Here is a 20,183-nt window from a genome sequence, read left to right on the forward strand (position 1 = left end):
CCTTGGGCTGCACGTGTCTGAAAATGTTTAATAGTTTAAGTTTATTTATTATTGTCACAAGTAGGCTTACATTAACACTGCAGTTAAGTTACTGTGAAAATTTAAGAAGGAAATTGCCCCATTGGTGGATTGAGGTCTCGCAGAGAATCCCTGCAGGGAGAGGCCATTTGGCCCATTGAGCCTGCACAGAGAACAATCCCATCCCACGCCCTAGCCCCATAACCCCACGCATTTACTCTGCTAATCCCCCGACACTAGCGGTCAATCTACCAAGGCCAATTCACCTAACCTGCACATCTTTGGACCATGGGAGGAAACCAGCACACCCAGCGGAAACCCACACAGACACAGGGAGAATGTACAAACTCCACCCAGACAGTGACCTGAGACCGGAATTGAACCCAGATCCCTGGCGCTGTGAGGCAGTCGTGCTAACCGCTGTGTCACCGTGCTGCCCTGTACCATATCGTAACCAGTTGATCTATAGTGCACTGAAACATTTGGATCTGTAATGTACCTCTAGAAATGCAAGAACAAAACATATTTGTGAAACACAGGTGTAGCCCAGGCAAACCTGCCGATCAAGTGGTTATCGTTTGGTATGTGCCCAGACAGCAAGTGTTGGCATGGTATTCAAATCATTTGGGCAACACAGCTCAGCTTGAATCTATCCTTAGCTACACCTAAGAAGAGCCACTATGTCTGATTCTGACTGATATTTATCCCTTGCTTGAATCAGCTCAAATATGTCTGCTGTTATTGAGTGACGAATTAACTGAGTGAAGCCTAAAAGCCTGGTGGTGTGTGGCTCAGTCCATAGCACACTAGTGATGGATTTACTAACAGTGCTGTTGGGGAACTTACAGCCAGTATCAAGGCAGGAGCATTGAAATGAACTTGACAATTTTTTCAACAGTGAACGTACAAATATTTAAAGCACAGATGTGATAGAAATACAGATTAGAACCGTAGTATACAAACCATTTCACATTATAAGATTCGCCAATCCTCCCTTTTGAAAACCAATTCACAATACTCCCCAAACAATACACAAACTCATCAGAGAGTCAGACTGGCTCCATGTACAGACAGTAGATAGGCAATCGCACACAAATGGACCCAGGAGGTTAGATGTCTCAAAGCCAAAAGAAATCCCGGAGTCATAGCTGGTATCACACTTCAGATAAACATGGTACATAATCCTTTTGACATTTGTGGTAAAAAATAAACTACGCAAGTCTGGATCAGGAACAGCAAGTCCATTTAGCATTTGATTTGTTTGATGGCTTCAGGCTAAAACCGCAGTCTTGCTGAGAGGTGTTTTCATAACCTCGAAGCTAAGGTTTTGCAATTGGAGAACGATTGTAGTGGTTCACAGTGGTTGCAAGTGCTTGATGGGCTTGGATTGTATTCTCCTTTCCTCCCAACTCTGCCCCAGACGCTTTCCATCCTCTCTCAACACTCTTGCCGAGGGCTTTGCAGCTCTGTGTATCTCAACCAGGCACATGAGTCCAAGTGATGGTTGTGGTCAGGCTATTTGGCCGTAAAGGTAGCATAGCTGAGCCTAATCATGTTCACAAACACTTCTAAACCGGGATTAGCCAATCCGATTTCCCTCCATGCATTCTAGCCCAGGATGACCGAGCTCAACTCCCATCTACGACACTTCCATGGCTAAGTTCAGCCCCCTTGGCTCAAATAAGGATCAAGCCCAAAATGATTTGGGTCTACACAGCCCAATACAGATTACTCATCTACCAGGTGGACAGGGGACACCATGTCCAGTGTATGTGAAAGCTAGTTCCATCACAATTGATTCCAATTATTTGTTAAAAGGGTTTGGCTTTAGCCTGGATCCATTGAAAGAAGATCTCTCCATTTCCTGTATTGCTCACACGCGTATTGCTGTGTAATGTGGCTTAGAAAATGGGTCATCCACAGTTTAATGCACTAGTAATTAAATGAACCACTGTACTAAAATACTTCAGCATCAAATTGTGGTAGACCATTTTGCCATCTGTGTGGGGAAAAGGAACCTCATCAGAACAAACATCTTTATGCCATACATTTTTTCAAAGCTCTCCATCTCACAGTACGTCCCCTCGGTCATGCTTGCAAATGCCCCAATCAAATGTTTCCATCTTCTAGCATTTTGTTAACCCCTTCACAAAGCTTCTTTACGTGCGTGCGGTAAGGTTCTGCCGGACCGTACAGTGTCGCCAGGAATTCACTGTCCGCAAAGTGGTTAAAGATATGGTCAATGCGCCCGTGGGATTTGGACGTTAGGTGCCGCTTGATGGCTTGGTGCAGCAACTCCCTGCACTCATTCAGGATGTTGGCAAGGACCCGCCGGTCAAACGTGAAGTCAATCTGGTAGAAACTGACGGCCGTCATGGCCAATTGGTGGACCTTCTTGCGGAACTTATCCACCACGACTAGCTCCTCTGCACTGAACTGGTTGTTCCTGTAGAGAACCCCGAGTTTGACCACCACCTTGATCAGGTTCTTAATGACCTTCTGGGCTTCCTTTTTGTTTCTCGTATATTCCTTGGTCACCTGGTAAAGTTCATCCAGGACCTCACTGCTCGTATCGTCAATGAAGATATTGGCCATGCTTTTGCTGGCCATTTTGCCGAGCAGCTTCTTCTGTGCCTGTATGGCCAGGTGTTTGGTGTTGAAGACATCCATTGTCTCTGGAAAAAATAAATACAATTCCGCATTAGGAAACAGTTGCAATCTGCTCCCCCACCATCACATGCACCACTTCCCCTTGAATCAAAGAAGATTATGGCATAGAAATGAGGCCATTCAGCCCATTGCGTCCTTGCGGCTGACAGTAACCATCCAGCCTAATGCTACTTCCCAGCTTTTGGCCTGGAGCCTTTTAGGTTCCGGCACTTCAAATGCAAGTTCAAGTACATTTTAAATGTTACAAGGGATTCATCTGCTGGTCTTTCAGGCACTAAGATCCAGATCCTTGCCACCCTCTGGGTATAAAAGAAAAGCTCCCTCAATCCCCTACCTCCAACCCCAAATCCAGTCATTCTGGAAATGAACCCTCAACCTTCCTCTCCACTCTACCTGGACCCCTCACTATTTTAAACACCTCACTTAGTTTTCCCCTCAGTTTCCATTGTTTGAAAGAAAACAGTTCTGGCCTTTCCAATTATCCCTCAGAACTAAAATTCCCTGGTCCTGGCAACAGTCCCGTAAATCTCCTCTGTACACGCAAAACTGCATCACATCGCTCCTGTAAGGTGATGGCCAGAAGTACATACTCTACTCCAGCCATGGCATAATGTGTTTGTGCTGTTTTAAATATTATTTATTAACACGGGTCTCAATGACAAGACCAGCATTTGTTGCCCCTCCCTAATTGCCCTTGAACCGAGTTGACTTGCTCAGCCGTTTCAGAGGGTAGTTAAGGGTCGACCACAATTTTGAGAGCCTGTAGTCACATGTAGCCTAGACCAGGGTGAAGACAGTAGATTTCCTTCCCTCGGGCAACACAGTGGCACTGCTGCCTCACTGCGCCAAGGACCTGGATTCGATTCCCGGCTTGGGCCACCGTCTACATGGAGCCTGCACGTTTTCTGCGTGGGTTTTCTCCAGGTGCTCCGGTTTTCTCCCACAGTCCAAAATACGTGCTGGGTAGGGGTATTGGCCACACTAAATTCTCCCTCAGTGTATCCGAGCAAATGGCGGAGTGTGGCGACTAGGGGGTTTTCACAGTAACTTCATTGCAGTGTTAACGTAGGCCAACTTGTGGCACTAATAAATAAACTTTAAGATTAAAAGGACATTAGTGAACCAGATGGGTTTTTACAGCAATCAATGATTTCACGGTCACCGTTACTGAGACTAATGTTTAATTCCAGTCAGGATGGGTGAGGGGAGGAGGAGTCAAAGCCAGATGTGAATATTTTAAATTAACCGCAACAGGTCAACATTAACAAGTTTTGATGGTCAGCATTGGAACACAATATTGTTTGACTATACAAAAAAAAGAGATAAGAAGTAATTAGAATGTGAATATATATCCTGAGGTGCCATACATTATGGCTGCACTGCTGTCCTGTGCTGAATAATAATGTTATAAGTTGGTCAGTAAATCAACAGGATTGAGGGCTGTAAGAAATACACTTAATGAAGCTCCAACGTTCTGAGTCTAGAATGTGATTATTTCTAATTTATGGGAACCAGAAGTCATAACAGGCCCATTCTTTTCACAGGCTGTGCAAAAGCCTGCTTGTAAAACGAGTGATGCAGTGCCAAACATCTTCAAAATGTTTGTGCTAAGTTCTTGAACGTGCTCCACAGATGGTGCACAGTGCATGCCAGAGATCATCTGGCCAATCTCCGAGCCCCCACCAACCTCCATTACAACGCCTCCGTCCGAGGTGGGAGCAAAAATATAGGCTCGACGCTGACCCCCGAGGTCGGTGTAAAGTTTATTTATTAGTCACAGGTAAGGCTTACGTTAACACTGCAATGAAGTTAATGTGAAATTCCCCTCATCGCCACACTCCGGCGCCTGTTCGGGTAAATGCACCTAACCAGCACGTTTGCCAGAATGAGGGGGGAAACCGGAGCACCGGGAGGAAACCCACGCAGACATGGGGAGAATGTGGAAACTCCGCACAGTGACCCAATCGGGAATTGAACCTGGGTCCCTAGCGTGGTGAGATGGCAGTGCTAACCACTGTGCCACCCACATGGTTGTGGCCAGAATGAGCAGAAGGTTAGACATTCCTGTGCATTGCTGAGAAACATCACTTGCTCCTCAGAAGGAAGGGCCTGAGATTGACAGGGAGGGTGCTTCACAATGCCAACAGCCAGCCAGTCAAGGTATGCCTGAGTAATGTGATGCGGACACCACAAACTGTGCACAGCAGAGAAACTCCACCCAATGTGCTCTCGTGGGAAGATGTTGCTCAGATTATAATGTACTTTAGGTTTAGCATTTAAAGCTGCTCCAATTAAAAAGGATTGATTCAACTCAGACCAAGATTCAAATTAGAGGAATTCTCTGCCCGTTGAAGTGGTGGAGGCTGCCTCGCTAAATATTTTTAAGACGCGGGTTGATGGGTTTTTGATAAGCGAGGGGATTAAGGGTTATGGGGAGAGGGCGGGAAAGTGGAACTGAGCCACGACAGATCAGCCATGATCTTACTGAATGGCGGGGCAGGCTCGAAGGGCTAGATGACCTACTCCTGCTCCTATTTCTTATGTTCTTATAATGAAATGCATTCCTGGAGGTTTCATCACATGACTTGCCTCCACACACCCCCACCACACTCCAGTCATTAGTCGGCTAACACACCTATCCTTGTGACGCACTGCCTTTCTACGCCAATTGGAAAACAAAAGCTTATTACTCAATTGGGCATCAAGCCCATCCCCATTTTCAATATTTTTATAGTTGGTCAAGAGAAACGTTCGAATAAACCAAAACCCTTATGAATGCTCCTATGACTTTTCTTCAGGACGGTACACAGCAGTGTCCTGGAGACGGACCTTCATTTCCTGGAGACTACAGGCCAGCCCACGACCCGAGTAAGGTGGAACTGCGAAGATTAGAACCAAATGGCCACTGCTGCCTCTTAAAGGTTTAGAGAACCCACTGCAGGAAATAGTTTCTCCCTGCCCTACTGGTGGCAAAATTAACCAGACAACAGCTCTCTACACAGTCCATTAGGTACACCGAGCTGGGCAGATCAAACATTCGGCAGCACATCAGCTGATCTCAGCTGAGGCCACCATAGCTGGGTTAGAGAAGCCTTGTGCCTGGGTTAGGGAAGTGTCGATATCGGAAATCGGCCCTGGTTCCTGCTCCTGAACGCTATCCAGTAACTCCAAATGTGACAGAAAGCAAACACAATCAGATCAAGGAAAACCTCCACGTGCTGGCAATCAAATTTGGATAGGGAGCACAGAAAACATGCAACAGGTTAGAGAAAAGGCAAGTTAACACTTCAATGATAAGATGTTGTCAAAGGTGCTAACCCTGGCCCGAATGGTAGCACCTTTTGCCTTTATAGAAGGTTGTGGGTTTAAAATCCCATTCTGGACACTTGAGCACAAAATCCAAGCTTACACTCCAGGACAATATTGGAGGAATGCATCTGGCCCTCAGACGAAAGCAAAACATCCCAAATTAATGCAGTGATCCGGTCAATACATAGCCCTTACTAACATTACAAAAATAAATAATTAGGCCATTATCTCATTGCTGTTGTGGGAGCTTGCTGTGCACTGATAGGTTGCCACGTTACTGTACCACACTGATGTACTTTGAGGTGTTCTGAGATTGTAAAGGGAGCTAAATAAATGCAAGTTTGCTCTTTTGTTTCCTTTCATCAGGACATTCAAGATACCAACAGGAAATAAATCCTAGCTCTGCTGTTGGGCTATGTATATTTTTATGCTGGATTCCATTACATCATTCAGAGAACAATATGCCTTTCTTCCCGTATCCTGGAGACTATCTTCCATCAACCCAACACCACCAAATCGCACAATCTGCCCATTTACTTCCCTGCTGATTCAAATTAGCTTTGTATTTGCCTACATTTTAATGATTACATTTCAAAAGGAGGGGTCTGTACGGGACTGAGCGACAAGTTAAAGGTGTCACAATGGACTGCCAATCCAACTCCAAGCTCAAAGTCATGCCCACAGCCTGGCAGGGTGCACGGCATGGCAAACTGAATTTGTGACCTTTGCTGCCTCTCTGTTCCATTAGCTTGGTCAAGATGCCACGTGAACCGAGAGAGTGAGTGTTGGCAGGCCATTTGGACAGAGCAGAGGGGCATCCCAATCAAGTCTAAATCTGTCCATTTCTAACATTAAGCCCCCAGCCGAGGGAGGAAAAACCACCCTGGACTCCTCACTATCCTCCGAGTGGAAGGCATTCCAACTCTCTGAGATTACTCTGGAGTCTCCTGCGCAATACCAGCTAGGCCCTGTCACTAGCTGAAAGGACAGTTTATGAAGCATGGGTGAGAGGTGGGGTAACAGGTAAAGTGGGGTCTGTATAGATAGATTATGAAGTACCTGGGCCTCTGGATCCAATTGGTTGGCTCACCAATGTTTTAGTGTTTTCATTCCTACAGAATTATAAAGGTAAACAGCAACACAATGTCCATTTGGCCCATTAGGATAGCATAAAGTGCCGGGGAATAAAAAACGTAGCAAGTCAGGCAGCATTTGTGGAGGGAGACAGAATTAATGGCTGGATTTTCACCCTCAAGGATTTCATCCTGAAGGCAGCTGGTGGGAGACAGGAGATTTCCCAGGTCACCCGCCTTGGGAAAAAATGCGAGGAAAGATGAGATTTTCATTGGGAAGGAGTGAGGTTTGAGAATTGCTATGGGGCCAACTGACCCAAGAAGGGTTTTGGAGGCAGATAGGTATAGAATCACAGAATCCCTACAATGCAGAAGGAGGCCATTTGGCCCATTGATTCTGCATTAACTCCCCAACAGAGCATCTTACCCAGGCCCTCATCCCTCCTGTCCCCGCCCCCCCCATACATTTAACTGATTAATCCCCCAAAGCTACACATTTTTTGACACTAAGGGGCCGTTTAGCATGGCCAATCAATCTAAACCTGCAGATGTTTGCACTTGGAGGAAACTGGAGCACCTGGAGGAAACCCTTGCAGACATGAGGAGAACGTGCAAACTCCACACAGGCAGCTGTCCAAGGCTGGATGTGAACCCGGGACCGTTGTGCTATGAGACAGCAGTGCTAACCACTGCGCCACCCTTAACATACTGATACATAAAGCGTCTGGATGATAGACACCTTTATTTTACTAAAGACATACAGGCCTAGGAGAATCCAAGATGATCCCTGGGATAAAAGGATGAGGTAAGATGTGACATTGGGAAAAGGTATTAAAATAGCAAAGGGAATGGGCAGAGTTGATGGAGAACAATTGCTCTCTAAATGTGTACACATAATAGGTGGCACAGTGGTTAGTACTGTTGCCTCACAGTGCCAGGGACTCAGGTTCAATTCCCAGTTTGGTTCACAGTGTCTGTGGAGTTTGCACATTCTCCCCATGACAGCGTGGGTGCCCTCTGGGTGCTCCGGTTTCCTCTCACAGTCCAAAGATGTGCGGGTTAGGTGGGCTGGCCAAGCTAACTTGCCTCTTAGTGTCCAGGGGATTAGCTAGGGTAAGTGCATGGGGTTAAGTTCGATAGGACCTGGGTGGGATTGTGGTCAGTGCAAACTCGATGGTCCAAATGGCCACCTTCTGCACTGAAGGGATTCTATGATATCAAAGTTAGTTGCTATTTAAATAGTGGGAGAGGTACTATCCTGGGAAGTAAGGACATTAAGGAAGATTGGAAAAAAAGACTGGAAATTGGAATTACATGTCAAAGCTACCAAATTGAAGCCTTTGAGTGGCCAATTGCTACTTTGATACAAAATAAGTATATATTAGAAGATGTTATTGGAAAATGGGGGAAGGATGGGAAAGAGGAAGGGACGTATTTTATATTAAGCTCGCGTAGGAGAGCATTCCAGTCGTTTCTGGATGCTTGCATTCAGCAGCTGTTAGATATTTCCCACGAAAATCACACAGTACAAACAAGATGCAGAGAATGATCACACTTCAAAAGCAGCTAGTGTTTCCACAGAAGAAGGGAATACTTACTATAATGGATGTAGATGGAGGAGGCTGGAGTGGGGCATTAACACAGGCACGGACTGGTTGGACTGAAATTATCGTTAGCACAACAACAGGCCGGTGCGTTCCTCTGCAGCGGTCTCCCTCCCTCTTTCTCTTACCCCCAAACCTCAACTTACCCCCCCCCCCACCTCCAATATAACATTTTGGAATTAGTTCTTTGGTGGATTGTGAAGGTTTCTTTATATCATGGAAGCTCATCCATTAGGAACTTCTATTCAGGAAGAGAAGCCACTGGATGTGACCATCTGACTACGATTAGATAGACGAGAAAAGGACGAGGTGAGAACAGTTCAGTGCAGCTGGATGATAGTGAGTGGCATCGGAGGAAATTCTGCCTCTGCTGGAGTGTTGTGTTCAATCCTGGGCATCACAATTTAGGGTTGGACGTGAATGCGAGAGAGGGTGCAGAAAAGACTTACAAGAATGTAACACTCATGTAATAACAGAAAATGCTGGAAAAACTCCGCAGGTCTGGCAGCATCTGCGGAGAGAGAAACCAGAGTTAACATTCTGAGTCCATGTGACTCTTCCTATATGTAACCCTCAACCCTGTAACCAGATAAATGGATAGTTTAGAGAAGCTGGGAGTTGCTCACCTTAGGATAGAGAGCATTGAATGGAGATTTGTCAGGGGAGGCAGTGGTGTGGTGGTACTGTCACTGGACTAGTTATCCAGAGATCTAGGTAATGCTCAGGGGATCCAAATTCAAATCCCATTGCGGCAGATGTGAAATTTGAATTCAGTAAAAAAAAAATTTGATGACTATTAAGCCATTGTCGGAAAAACCCATCTGGTTCAGTAATGTCCTTTAGGGAAGGAAATCTGCTGTCCTTACTTGGTCTGGCCTACATGTAAGTTCAGACCCACAGCAATGTGGTTGACTCTCAAATGTTCTCTGAAATAGGGGAGCTGTTCGGGACAAGCAATAAGTGCTTGGCCCAACCGGTGACACCCACATCCCATGAATGATTTTTTTTTAAATCATAAAGAACAAAGACCGTTCTTGGTTCTAGAAAGAAAATGGTGTCATTTGCAGAAATTTAGAGTATCAGAGGGTACAGATTGACAAAAGAAGCAATGGTTATGTGAGGAAAATTTTTTTTTGACCCATCGAGTGGCTAGGCTCCAGAATGCATTGGTGCAGTGGAGTCAGATTCAATAATGACTTTCAAAAGGGAGTTGGATAAGTAGTTGAAGAGAAAACATCTGTAGGGCCAAGAGGAAGGGGAGTGAGGCTAGTTGAGCTGCTCTTGCATAGAGCTGGCAAGTACAAGATGGGCTGAATGGCCTTCTTCTGGCCTGCAAACCATCCCAAGATCTTACTGCATAGAAATTGCAGAACAGAATTAAAATTACCAGCAGACAAACAATGATTCTGAGCTTTGAAAACCAGTTTTTTGAACATATATCACTGCTGCCCAAAACAAGCGAAAAGAAAAACATCTTTCATATAATTCCCATGGCTGTTGTTCTGGGTTTTAAACACCAGATGAGTTTAATCCCTACATTAAAAGGGAAGCAGTTCTAAATAAAAATGCTCATCATCCATTCTTTTTTCCCCAAATTAAGGCATTAATCAAGTTTGATTGTCATTCTTTGATGGGTCTCCTGTTGTACAGTCTGGGTTTCATCTTCTTTAAGCTACAAATAACTAAATGTTCTTTCCTGTGTGGGAAATCTGAATGCAAGTTTATTTTTGACTGCGACAATAGTTTGAAGTCATGCAACGACCGTCACGGGATGTACATGGTCTTACTTCAACAGCGCACTACGGAATACAATCTCACCAATGCTGATGGCACAAAGATGATTGTTAAAACTCAGTTTCGTACTTTCATAATCAATTACAATTGTTGTTGCCAAGTTTACACTATGTGGATCCACTACATGGCTTGTCAACCTAACCTACACATGTGGGAGGAAGCCGGAGGAACCCCACACAGACACGGATAGAAGATGAAAATTCCACACGGACAGGCACCCAAGATCGACCCTATACAAGTTTTAATGTCAAAATTGCTTAGTTTTGACAAGGTTACACTATGTGTACCCATGTTTGCGTGGGGTTCCTCTGGCTTCCTCCCACGTGTAGGTTAGGTTGACAATCCATGCCAAATTGCTCCTAAGGGTCCAAAAATGGGTAGACTAGGGGGACTAGCAGGGTAAATATATGGGGTTACGGGGATAGGGCCCAATGGAATTGTTCTCAGAGAGGCGTTGTAGACTCAAATGGGCCAAATGGCCTCCTTCTGCACTGCTGGGATTCTACATTACAAAGGTTGAACTGATCATAAAGGCAGAAAGAGGGAGATTTCCTCCTCCCATTGTATCTTGCTCAGGTGGTCAGGGAAGACTTTGCTTGTTGCAATGTGGGCTTGGGGCGAAGTGGTTTCGCACCAACGCAACAGTTATAGTGTAAATGCAGCCTAAATCTAGAGCCAAAGTCTGACCTAAAGTTTAAGTTAAGTAAGGCTTACATTAACACTGCAATGAAGTTGCTGTGAATTTCCCCTAGTCAGCACACTCCGATGCCTGTTCGGGTCAATGCATCTAACCAGCACGTCTTTCGGACTGTGGGAGGAAACCCATGCAGACATGGGGAGAATGTGCAAACTCCACACAGGCAGTGACCTAACCCGGGAATCAAACCGGAGTCTCTGGTGCTGTGAGGCAGCAGTGCTAACCACCGTGCCACCAATTCCTGAAGCTGGAGAAAAATATAATGGGAGGAGGAAAATCTCATTCCCCCTGTCTTTGGGACCTGATTTACACTGTACAAGTTTAGCGTCAACATACGTTTCAGACTGAACCTAAATGTGTAGAGTAAATATCTTGCAAAACAAGCTTCACAACTGAAACAATGTCAGTTGAACAGCAGTGAAGAGACTTTGAGCAGTTAATAGCGAACAGTGGTTGATGGAAACTGCTGCGTCTACATGTTGGTGCTTGGAATGCGGCAGGAGCATGGCAGCTATGTAGGTGTGGAATGTCAGATTCTAATTTCAAACAACAGCAGTCTTTAGCTAACAGGAGGCAACATGCCCTGCAAAGCATTTTCCAGCTAATGGTATGTCAACCATTTACACACTAATCATTCAAAACCTTAGGAAGCCACTGGCTGTGACATTCTGGCTATGATTAGATGGATGAGATGGACCTTAAGGGTCATCCAGACTCGGAACGTTGGCTCTGTTCTCTCACCACAGATGCTGTCAGACCTGCTGACACTTTCCAGCATTTTCTAGTTTTGTTGCAGATTCCAGCATCCGCAGTATCTAGCTTTTCATACAATCATAGAAACCCTACAGTGCAGAAGGAGGCCATTCGGCCCATCGAATCTGCCCCGACCACAATTCCACCCAGGCCCTACCCCCACATCCCTACATATTTTACCCGCTAACCTCTCTCACCTACGCATCTCACGACTCTAAGGGGCAATTTTTAGCATGGCCAATCCACCTAACCCACACATCTTTGGACTGTGGGAGGAAACCGGAGCACCCGGAGGAAACCCACGCGGACACGAGGAGAATGTGCAAACTCCACACAGGCAGTGACCCGAGCTGGGAATCGAACCCAGGTCCCTGGAGCTGTGAAGCAGCAGTGCTAACCACTGTGCTACTGTGCCACTCAATTCATCAATTCAAAATGTTGTTTTCTCTCCAGCTTCAGGTTGGCTCACATCAGTTCGGCTGGATTTGGGGCACCGTCACCTCTGGGGTCAGCAGGCTTTGGATTTTCATGTAACCGTGTTAAGGGCATAACCGAGGCACCAGTGTAATACCATGGCAGCGCTATATAGTCAGTCAGACATACCAGGCAGAATTTTGCGTGTGAAGCCATTTTCTTACCTATTTTTCCAATGAGGTAAGTGGTGGTAATTTATGGCCCTCTGTGCATTGCACAGTGTACTGGGAAATTTCTTGTCCCCCCCCACCCTTCCTTCCCCAACAACAGACTCCTTCTCCTTTGACCCTCCCCAACCTCCGACATCCTGATTGCCAACCCCCCCACCCGACAATCGCCAGTCCCAACCCCAATCGCTGGCCTCCTGATTGTCAACTCCTCCGACCACCCTCTACCATCTCACTGCACAGTTCCCCCCTTCCCTCCCGTCTACAGAAATCAGGCACGAGCCTGACTCTTCGCCTCTCGCTCATATTTCCCACCCCCTCTACACTACCTGACCAGCGGGGCGGAAAATCCCACCATCTTTCAGGTGGGACAGTCTGTTAGCTGAGAATCCCAATGTCCTACACAAAGCCAGGCAGGAGGGTCTCCTTGTCTCCTCGCCAACATTCCTTGTCAAGCATCAGATGAACAAAGAACAGTACAGCACAGGAACAGGCCCTTTGGCCCTCCAAGTCTGCACCAATCATGTGTTCCTAACTAGACCATCCGTTTGTATCCCTCTAGTCCCAGTCTGCTCATGTGGCTATCTAGATAAGTCTTAAATGGTCGCTCATTTCATAGCACATTGTGTGACTCTGATAGTACAGAGTGATTACCACATTCACCAATCTTTCAAATTACTTAATTTCCTGAAGTAAGTCATTGTGTGAAGCATTTTGAAATGTTCCCATAGGAAAGGTGCTGTACAAATATGAGGATAAAACCAGTTGGTGTGATGAACAGAGGCAGGAATGGGATTACGGTTTGAACTCTGACATTTCTACAATTATGGAGTCGTAGAGGTTTACAGCATGGAAACAGGCCCTTCGGCCCGACTTGTCCATGCCGCCCAGTTTTTACCATTAAGCTAGTCCCAATTGTCCACATTTGGCCCATACTCCCTCTATACCAATCTTACCATATAATTGTCTAAACGCTTTTTAAAATTGTACCCGCCTCTACTACTACCTCTGGCAGCTCATTCCATACACTCACCACGCTCTGTGAAAAAATTGCCTCTCTGGACCCTTTTGTATCTTTCTCCTCTCAACTTAAACCTATGCCCTCTAGTTTTAGACTCCCTGCCTCTGAGAAAAAATGTTAACTCTCTACCACATTTATGCCCCTCACTATTTTGTAGACCTCTATTATATCAACCCAAGCCTCCTACGCTCCAGAGAAAAAAGTCCCAGTCTATCCTCAGCTTCTCCTTGTATCTCAAACCATCAAGTCCTGGTAGCATCCTAGTAAATCTTTTCTGCACTCTTTTTAATTTAATAATATTCTTTCTATAATAGGGCAACCAGAACTATACACGTATTCCAAGTGTGGCCATATTAAAATCTTGTACAACTTCAACAAGATGTTCCAATTCATATATTCAACATTCTGACCAATGAAACCAAGCATGCCAAATGCTTTCTTTACCACCCTGACAACCTGTGACTCCACTTTCAAAGAGCTATGTACCTGTATCCCGAGACCTTTTTGTTCTATAACGCTTCCCAATGCCCTACCATTAACTGAGTAAGTCCTGCTCTGGTTCAATTGGCCAAAATGTATCACCTCACACTCATCTAAATTAATCTAAGTCATTGCAAGTAAACTTATTTCCTAATAACTGATTTCTCTACATTACAAAGGCACAGAAGTAAATTATTAAAATATATTCTATTTTACAGAAAATGTTGATGTTGACATTCTTTATATCTTCAGTATCCATGGTTGACTCTTTTGAAAACTATATGCAGTTCAAGATTTAACAGTGTTTAGTACAGCCTGAACAGGTGCAGATACTTGTTAAATACAAGGATACTATTGGAACTGTTGAATTATACTTGGCCAAGCATACCATGTAATAGATAAAAGACAAATGAACCTTTGAAAAGTAAAACAAAAACCAACTTGCCTGTCTGTTTTAGAACAAATCCCTCAGTTATCAATCTCTCGAGCCACTTAGATTAAAATTCTTTTCCTTCTCTGCCCAAAATAATCCTCTGAGAGCTCTGGCCAATGCCAACCTCTTGTGCACCTGTGGTTTTACACACTCCACAGTGCCTTCCGCTGCTGAGATCCAAAACTCCGGAACTTTTCCCCCCAAAACCTCTCTATTTCGCTTTCCTTTAAACCTCCCTCTTTGATCAGCTGCCCTGATATCTCCGCACCTGGCTCAGTGTCAAATCCTGTTTGATGACCCTTGTGGGACTTGGGGTTTTTTAGCACGCGAAAGGTCTGACATAAGTGCTCCCTGCAGTGCAGAAGGGGGCCATTTGACCCATAGAGACTGTGCCACTCTCTGACAGAGTATCTTACCCAGGTCTACGTCTGTATTTCCACACATTTGCCATGGCTAATTCCCCTAACCTACACACCTTGGGATGCTGAGGGACAATTTAGCATGGCCAATCCATTTAACCTGCACATCTCTGGACTGTGGGAGGAAACCGGAGCACCCAGGGGAACCCATGCATACATGGAGAGAACGTGCAGGCTCCACAGAAACAGTGGCCCAAGGCTGGAATTGAACTCAGGTTGCTGGTGCTGTGAGGCTGTAGTGCTTACCACTGAGCTATGTCATATCAATGTATCTGCACAAATCCATCCTCGAATGCATACATTCTACTGACTTTGCTAATTAATTCCAACTTCACAAGCTTCTAATCTATGTTCGCTCAGATTCGAACCCTTCAACAATTTGTTCAGATCAACTTTGCCGATTGCCTTTATAATCTGGAAAATTTCAACCAGATCTCCTCAAAGAGTTCCTCCCTTTCCAAACAGGAAGCTCCCATTTAGCCTGTTTCAGCTATCCGCAGAATTCTAATCCCTGCGTTGCCCCGAAACCCTCTGAGGACAATGATATCACTAAAAAGTGATTTGAGAAAGGTCAGGCGGCCGAGTTGCAGTGAGGACTAAGCAACCAAAGTTGCCAGAAAACCTCAAACTTTGGCTGCCATTCTACCAATGGATAGTCAAAACAACATTCAGAATTTCAAAACACTTCCATCCACAATCAGAAAGAAAAGATACAATGCCCAACTGAAGCAATACCTGCCAAAAGTATAAAAAAATTCAGGAAGGAAACTATCAGTAATGCACCATAAATAACTTGTGAGTAATTGTCTCTAATCAAAGTGAACAGGTGTAACAGTTGGTATCTGGATATATTTAAAGAACTAACAGGGAAATGTCATTTGTACCAGATTCTTAGTAATATAGGAATACTCTAGGCAGATAACAATTGGCCCACCTCAATTACCTTTCCAAGAGTCCATGTACAATTATGGTCTCAAAGAGTTTATTTATTAGTGTCACAAGTAGGCTTACATAACAGTGCAATTAAAGTTACTGTTGCCACACTCCAGCACCTGTTCGGGTGCGCTGAGGTAGAATTTAGCATGGCCAATGCATCCAACCAGCAAGTCATTCAGACTGTTGGAGGAAACCAGAGCCCCCAGAGGGAACCCACGCAGACATGGGGAGAACATGCAAACTTCACACGGACAGTGACCCTACATGTGATTACAGATCCGCAGCAATGTGGTTGACTCTCAAGTGTCCTCTGCAATCAAGCTGGGCAATAAATGCTAGCTCAGCCAGTGAAGCTCATGTCCCATAAAGTGAATTAAAAAAAAAAATCATACCACCCTCCTTCCACTCAAATCTACCTACCTCCATCAGCAGATCCTTCTACTTGATCTTATTGAGATTCCCCTGTGTCAGTGCTATTTGCCTCAACTTAAAATTACAAAGCAAATGCTCAGAGTGGACTGGACAAACCCAACTCCATTCCTTGCTTGTTCCAAAAACCAAATTCAAAATCCAATTGAATCCAATTCAAGATTCCCAAAAGGGAGACAAACAAGATCCAAGCTGACAAAATGAGGCATTGCACCCCATCTTGGGCTTGATCTGACTCTCTGGGTAAAGAAGTTTCTCCTAAATTCCCTTCTGGATTTGTTCATAACCATTTTATATTTGTGATTCCCTTGTTTTGTAGGTTCTCCTGTTATTCTCTTTAAGGAACTTCTCTTGTGATAATGATCAGAATTGCAAACACCATTCCAAGTATTCTGTGCATTGTAAGATTCTCAGCATATAGCTGGCATGTAGGAATGTGGGGAGGGGGAGGGTGAGTTAGCGTAGCACTGGGAGTTCAGGATAATTAGTATTCTTCATTGGAATGCAGAAACCGTGTAGAATGACCCTGACCTTCCTATCGATTTTGATGGGAGCCAAAGCCACAAACATTATGACAAACTATGTTTGATTTTTCCTTTGTATTTCCACCTCTGCAGTTCACAGCTCACTGCCAATGTTATTAACCTATTCATCGTTCGGCGATGTAATTTAACACTTTGTTATTCATCACCAACTTAGAGAAAAATAGGCTTCAGTGATTCCAATACAGCAAATTCAAAAGGCTGTTTCTCTGATGTGCTATTTATGTTACAATTATAGGTTAGATTTCTACTCTTGCTCCAGAGACATTGCTGTAATATAAAGACACTGTTGTAATCATTCCACACATTCTAGGAGAGAGGAAAGAGCATAATCATTAACTCATGATTCTTGGGTGATGCCATCTCTATTTATATTTTTATTATAAGTGAGGGCGGCACCCTGGTTAGCGGTGCTGCCTCACAATGCCAGGGACCTTGCTTCAATTCTCGGCTCGTGTGACTGTCTGTGCGAAATTTGCACATTCTCTCCATCTCTGTGAAAGTTTTGTCCGGCTGCTCCAGATTCCTCCCACAGTCCAAAGGTGCAGGGGTTAGGCGGATTGGCCATTCCAAATTGTCCCTTAGTGTCAGGGGGACTAGCTGGGGTAAATGCATTTGGGAATAGGGCCTGGATAGGTTAGTGGTCGGTGCAGACTTGAAGTGCTGAATGACCTCCTTCTGTGCCGTATGATTCTGTGACCTGTTCTGGATACCACCCCTAACAAAACCTGCTCAAAGTCAGACACTCATGAATTGCTTTTGGATTGAGGAAGCTTGGTCAGCTCAAACCTGTCAAGAAAGACCCTGCAGTTTACTCCCCCGTTCACATCTTCCAAATTTTGGGTGGAATTTTCCATTCTGGAGACCAAGTCGGCTGGTGGGTGAGAAAGCTGGGATGATTCCTGCCAGGCCGGTGAATGAGTGTGAATTTCCACTGTTATGCATTTTCAAATCCCAGCTTGGCACATCTCGGGTGGGCAGGAATTGTTCGCTCCACCTCATGGGGTCAAAAGCCTTGGCACCAAATTTAAAAAGGGACCGAGACAGATATTCACTCATTGAGAGCCAGGAGCTCGGTAGAATCCATACAGATTCCTTGTGGCTGGAGCCACACCGGAGAAGCTGGCAGATGTGAGCTAATACATCCCGAGACACAAGAGGGTGCCTCCAAAAAGGTCTCTCGCTTATCTCTAGATCAGAGACTGCCAGCCATACACCCATGGTCATGCCAATGCTCGCCATTGTGGTGGTGCATATTCACCAGCCTCTTCACCTTATAGAAACACTGCTCTTATTGCTTTGCCCTTTCTCTTCATGGCACTGTACCGCCCAATGATGGACACTCGAATGATCCATTATGTGAGCGTGTCCTTTCCAGGCTTCCCTCCATCTCAAAGGCATCACTAAGTGCTATGCATTACCTGCCACCGCGGGGTGGCACAGTGGTTAGCACTGCTGCCTCACAGCGCCAGGGACCCAGGTTCGATTCCCAGCTTGGGTCACCGTCTGTGTGAAGTTTGCATGTTCCCTGGGGTCTGCATGGGTTTCCTCTGGATGCTTCAGTTTCCTCCCACACTCCAAAAGACATGGTGGTTAGGGTGCATTGGCCGTGCTAAATTCTCCCTCAGTATACCCAAACAGGCGCAGAGTGTGATGACTAGGGAATTTTCACAGCAACTTCATTGCAGGGTTAATGTAAGCCTGCTTGTGACACTAATAAACAAAACTTTAATACTTTAGATAATGGCAACCCCACCCCACTCCTTCCTGGTGAGGGACATCCTGGAGGATCAGAAACAGGTGTTCCTCCCATTCATACATGAATGCACATGGAGACATTGTTCATTGACCAGGATCATGAGAGCCAAGTCTCGAGTGAACGCTGGAATCAATTCCTGGCTTGGGTCACTGTCTGTGTAGAGTTTGCACTTTCTCCCTGTGTCTGCGTGGGTTTCCTCCGGGTGCTCCAGTTTCCTCCTACAGTCTGAAAGATGTGCTGGTTAGGTGCATTGACCTGAACAGGCGCCGAAGTGTGGCAACTAGGGGAATTTCACAGTGACTTCATTGCAGTGTTAATGTAACCTTACTTGTGATTAATAAAAACCTTAAACTTTAACTTTAATGTATTAGTTAGTATACAGCAAAAAGTATTGTTTCTTGCGCGCTATACAGACAAAGCGTACCATTCATAGAGAAGGAAAGGACAGAGTGCAGAATGTGCTGTTACAGTCATAGCTAGGGAGTAGAGAAATAATAATGCGAGGTAGGTCCATTCAAAAGTCTGATGGGTCAGAAAAGAAGTTGGTTGGTATCAGTCCTCAGACTTTTGTATTTTTTTCTTGACAGAAGAAGATGGAAGAGAGTAAGTTCGGTGTGCACGGGATCCTTGATTATGCTGGCTGCTTTTCTGAGGCAGCGGGGAGTATAGACAGAGTCAATAGATGGGAGGCTGGTTTGCATGATGGACTTGTCACTTTGATATTTTCTCTGAACATCAAGGATACTCTATAAACCATCAAATTTGAGACAGACAGAGGGAGGGAGTGTGTGGTGCAGGGCATCTCTGCCCAGGAGCGGAGTTCAAAAGCAGACTGGTGAGGTGAGTCTGCGAGTTGTAAAACCAGGGTATGGATACGAGTGCACAGTACAAGGTTGCTTCTGCCTGGCAGTATTAACTGCAAGTTCTCAGGATGGTTAGGCTAGGAAGCAGAAACAATGTAGTAGGAGGTTCAGGCACATATTGAGGGCTCAGGAGAGAGAAATTGGTGAACAGTTTAAACTTTAACTGAAGCAGAGGCTGGTGAATGTTTACAGCGGACTTATTCGAAAAAAAGGAATGAGGGAGTGCACTATGTAAATGATGCGTGTCGAACTTTGGAGTCAGACAGGCACGCCACAACGATATTACTAACCCCGTGTCCTAAAGTTCAAAGGCTGAGGCAGATAAAAGGGAGTTTTACTTTCTAACCAGTTGTACAATACTGCTTTACATAGGAGTCTGAGAAACAGGGCGAATGGTTGAGCTACACCACAACTCCATTTCCCTGTCTTTGCTCCATATCTACAGACAGCCTTACTTATCAAAACTCTCTCCAATGTGAATCTAATTAACCCAATCTTTCTCTCAGGAGAAAGTTCCAGATTTCAACTGTCTGTTGCACAGAAGAGTATTTTCTGACTTCTCTCATAAATGGTCAAACTCAAATGAGATTACGTCCTTCATTCTCGATTTCTCCACACGAGATGGTGACAGAGTGGTGACGTCACTGGCCTAGTAATCCAGAGGCCCAGCCTAATGCACTGAAGACATGGGTTCAAAACTCACCAAGGCAAATGATAAAATCAGGAATACAATGCTAACCTA

At 45.1% G+C, this 20,183-nt stretch overlaps 1 protein-coding gene across 2 annotated transcripts in view; it reads right to left on the minus strand.

The window, feature by feature from the left end:
- Nucleotides 1–892: 892 nt before the first annotated feature.
- tnfaip8l1 (tumor necrosis factor, alpha-induced protein 8-like 1) overlaps nt 893–20,183 on the minus strand; it is a 73,417-nt gene continuing 54,126 nt past the window's right edge. For both annotated transcript variants that reach the window (XM_080212962.1, XM_080212961.1), the window contains exon 2: nt 893–2,693. In XM_080212962.1, coding sequence (XP_080069088.1) covers nt 2,128–2,688 — 561 coding nt within the window. In that variant the 5' untranslated portion in view covers nt 2,689–2,693 and the 3' untranslated portion in view covers nt 893–2,127. The remainder of the gene's footprint in view (nt 2,694–20,183) is intronic.

The sequence above is a fragment of the Carcharhinus amblyrhynchos genome, chromosome 26 (genome assembly GCF_965287045.1).
Source record: "Carcharhinus amblyrhynchos chromosome 26, sCarAmb.v2.hapA, whole genome shotgun sequence".
Lineage (NCBI taxonomy): Eukaryota > Metazoa > Chordata > Chondrichthyes > Carcharhiniformes > Carcharhinidae > Carcharhinus > Carcharhinus amblyrhynchos.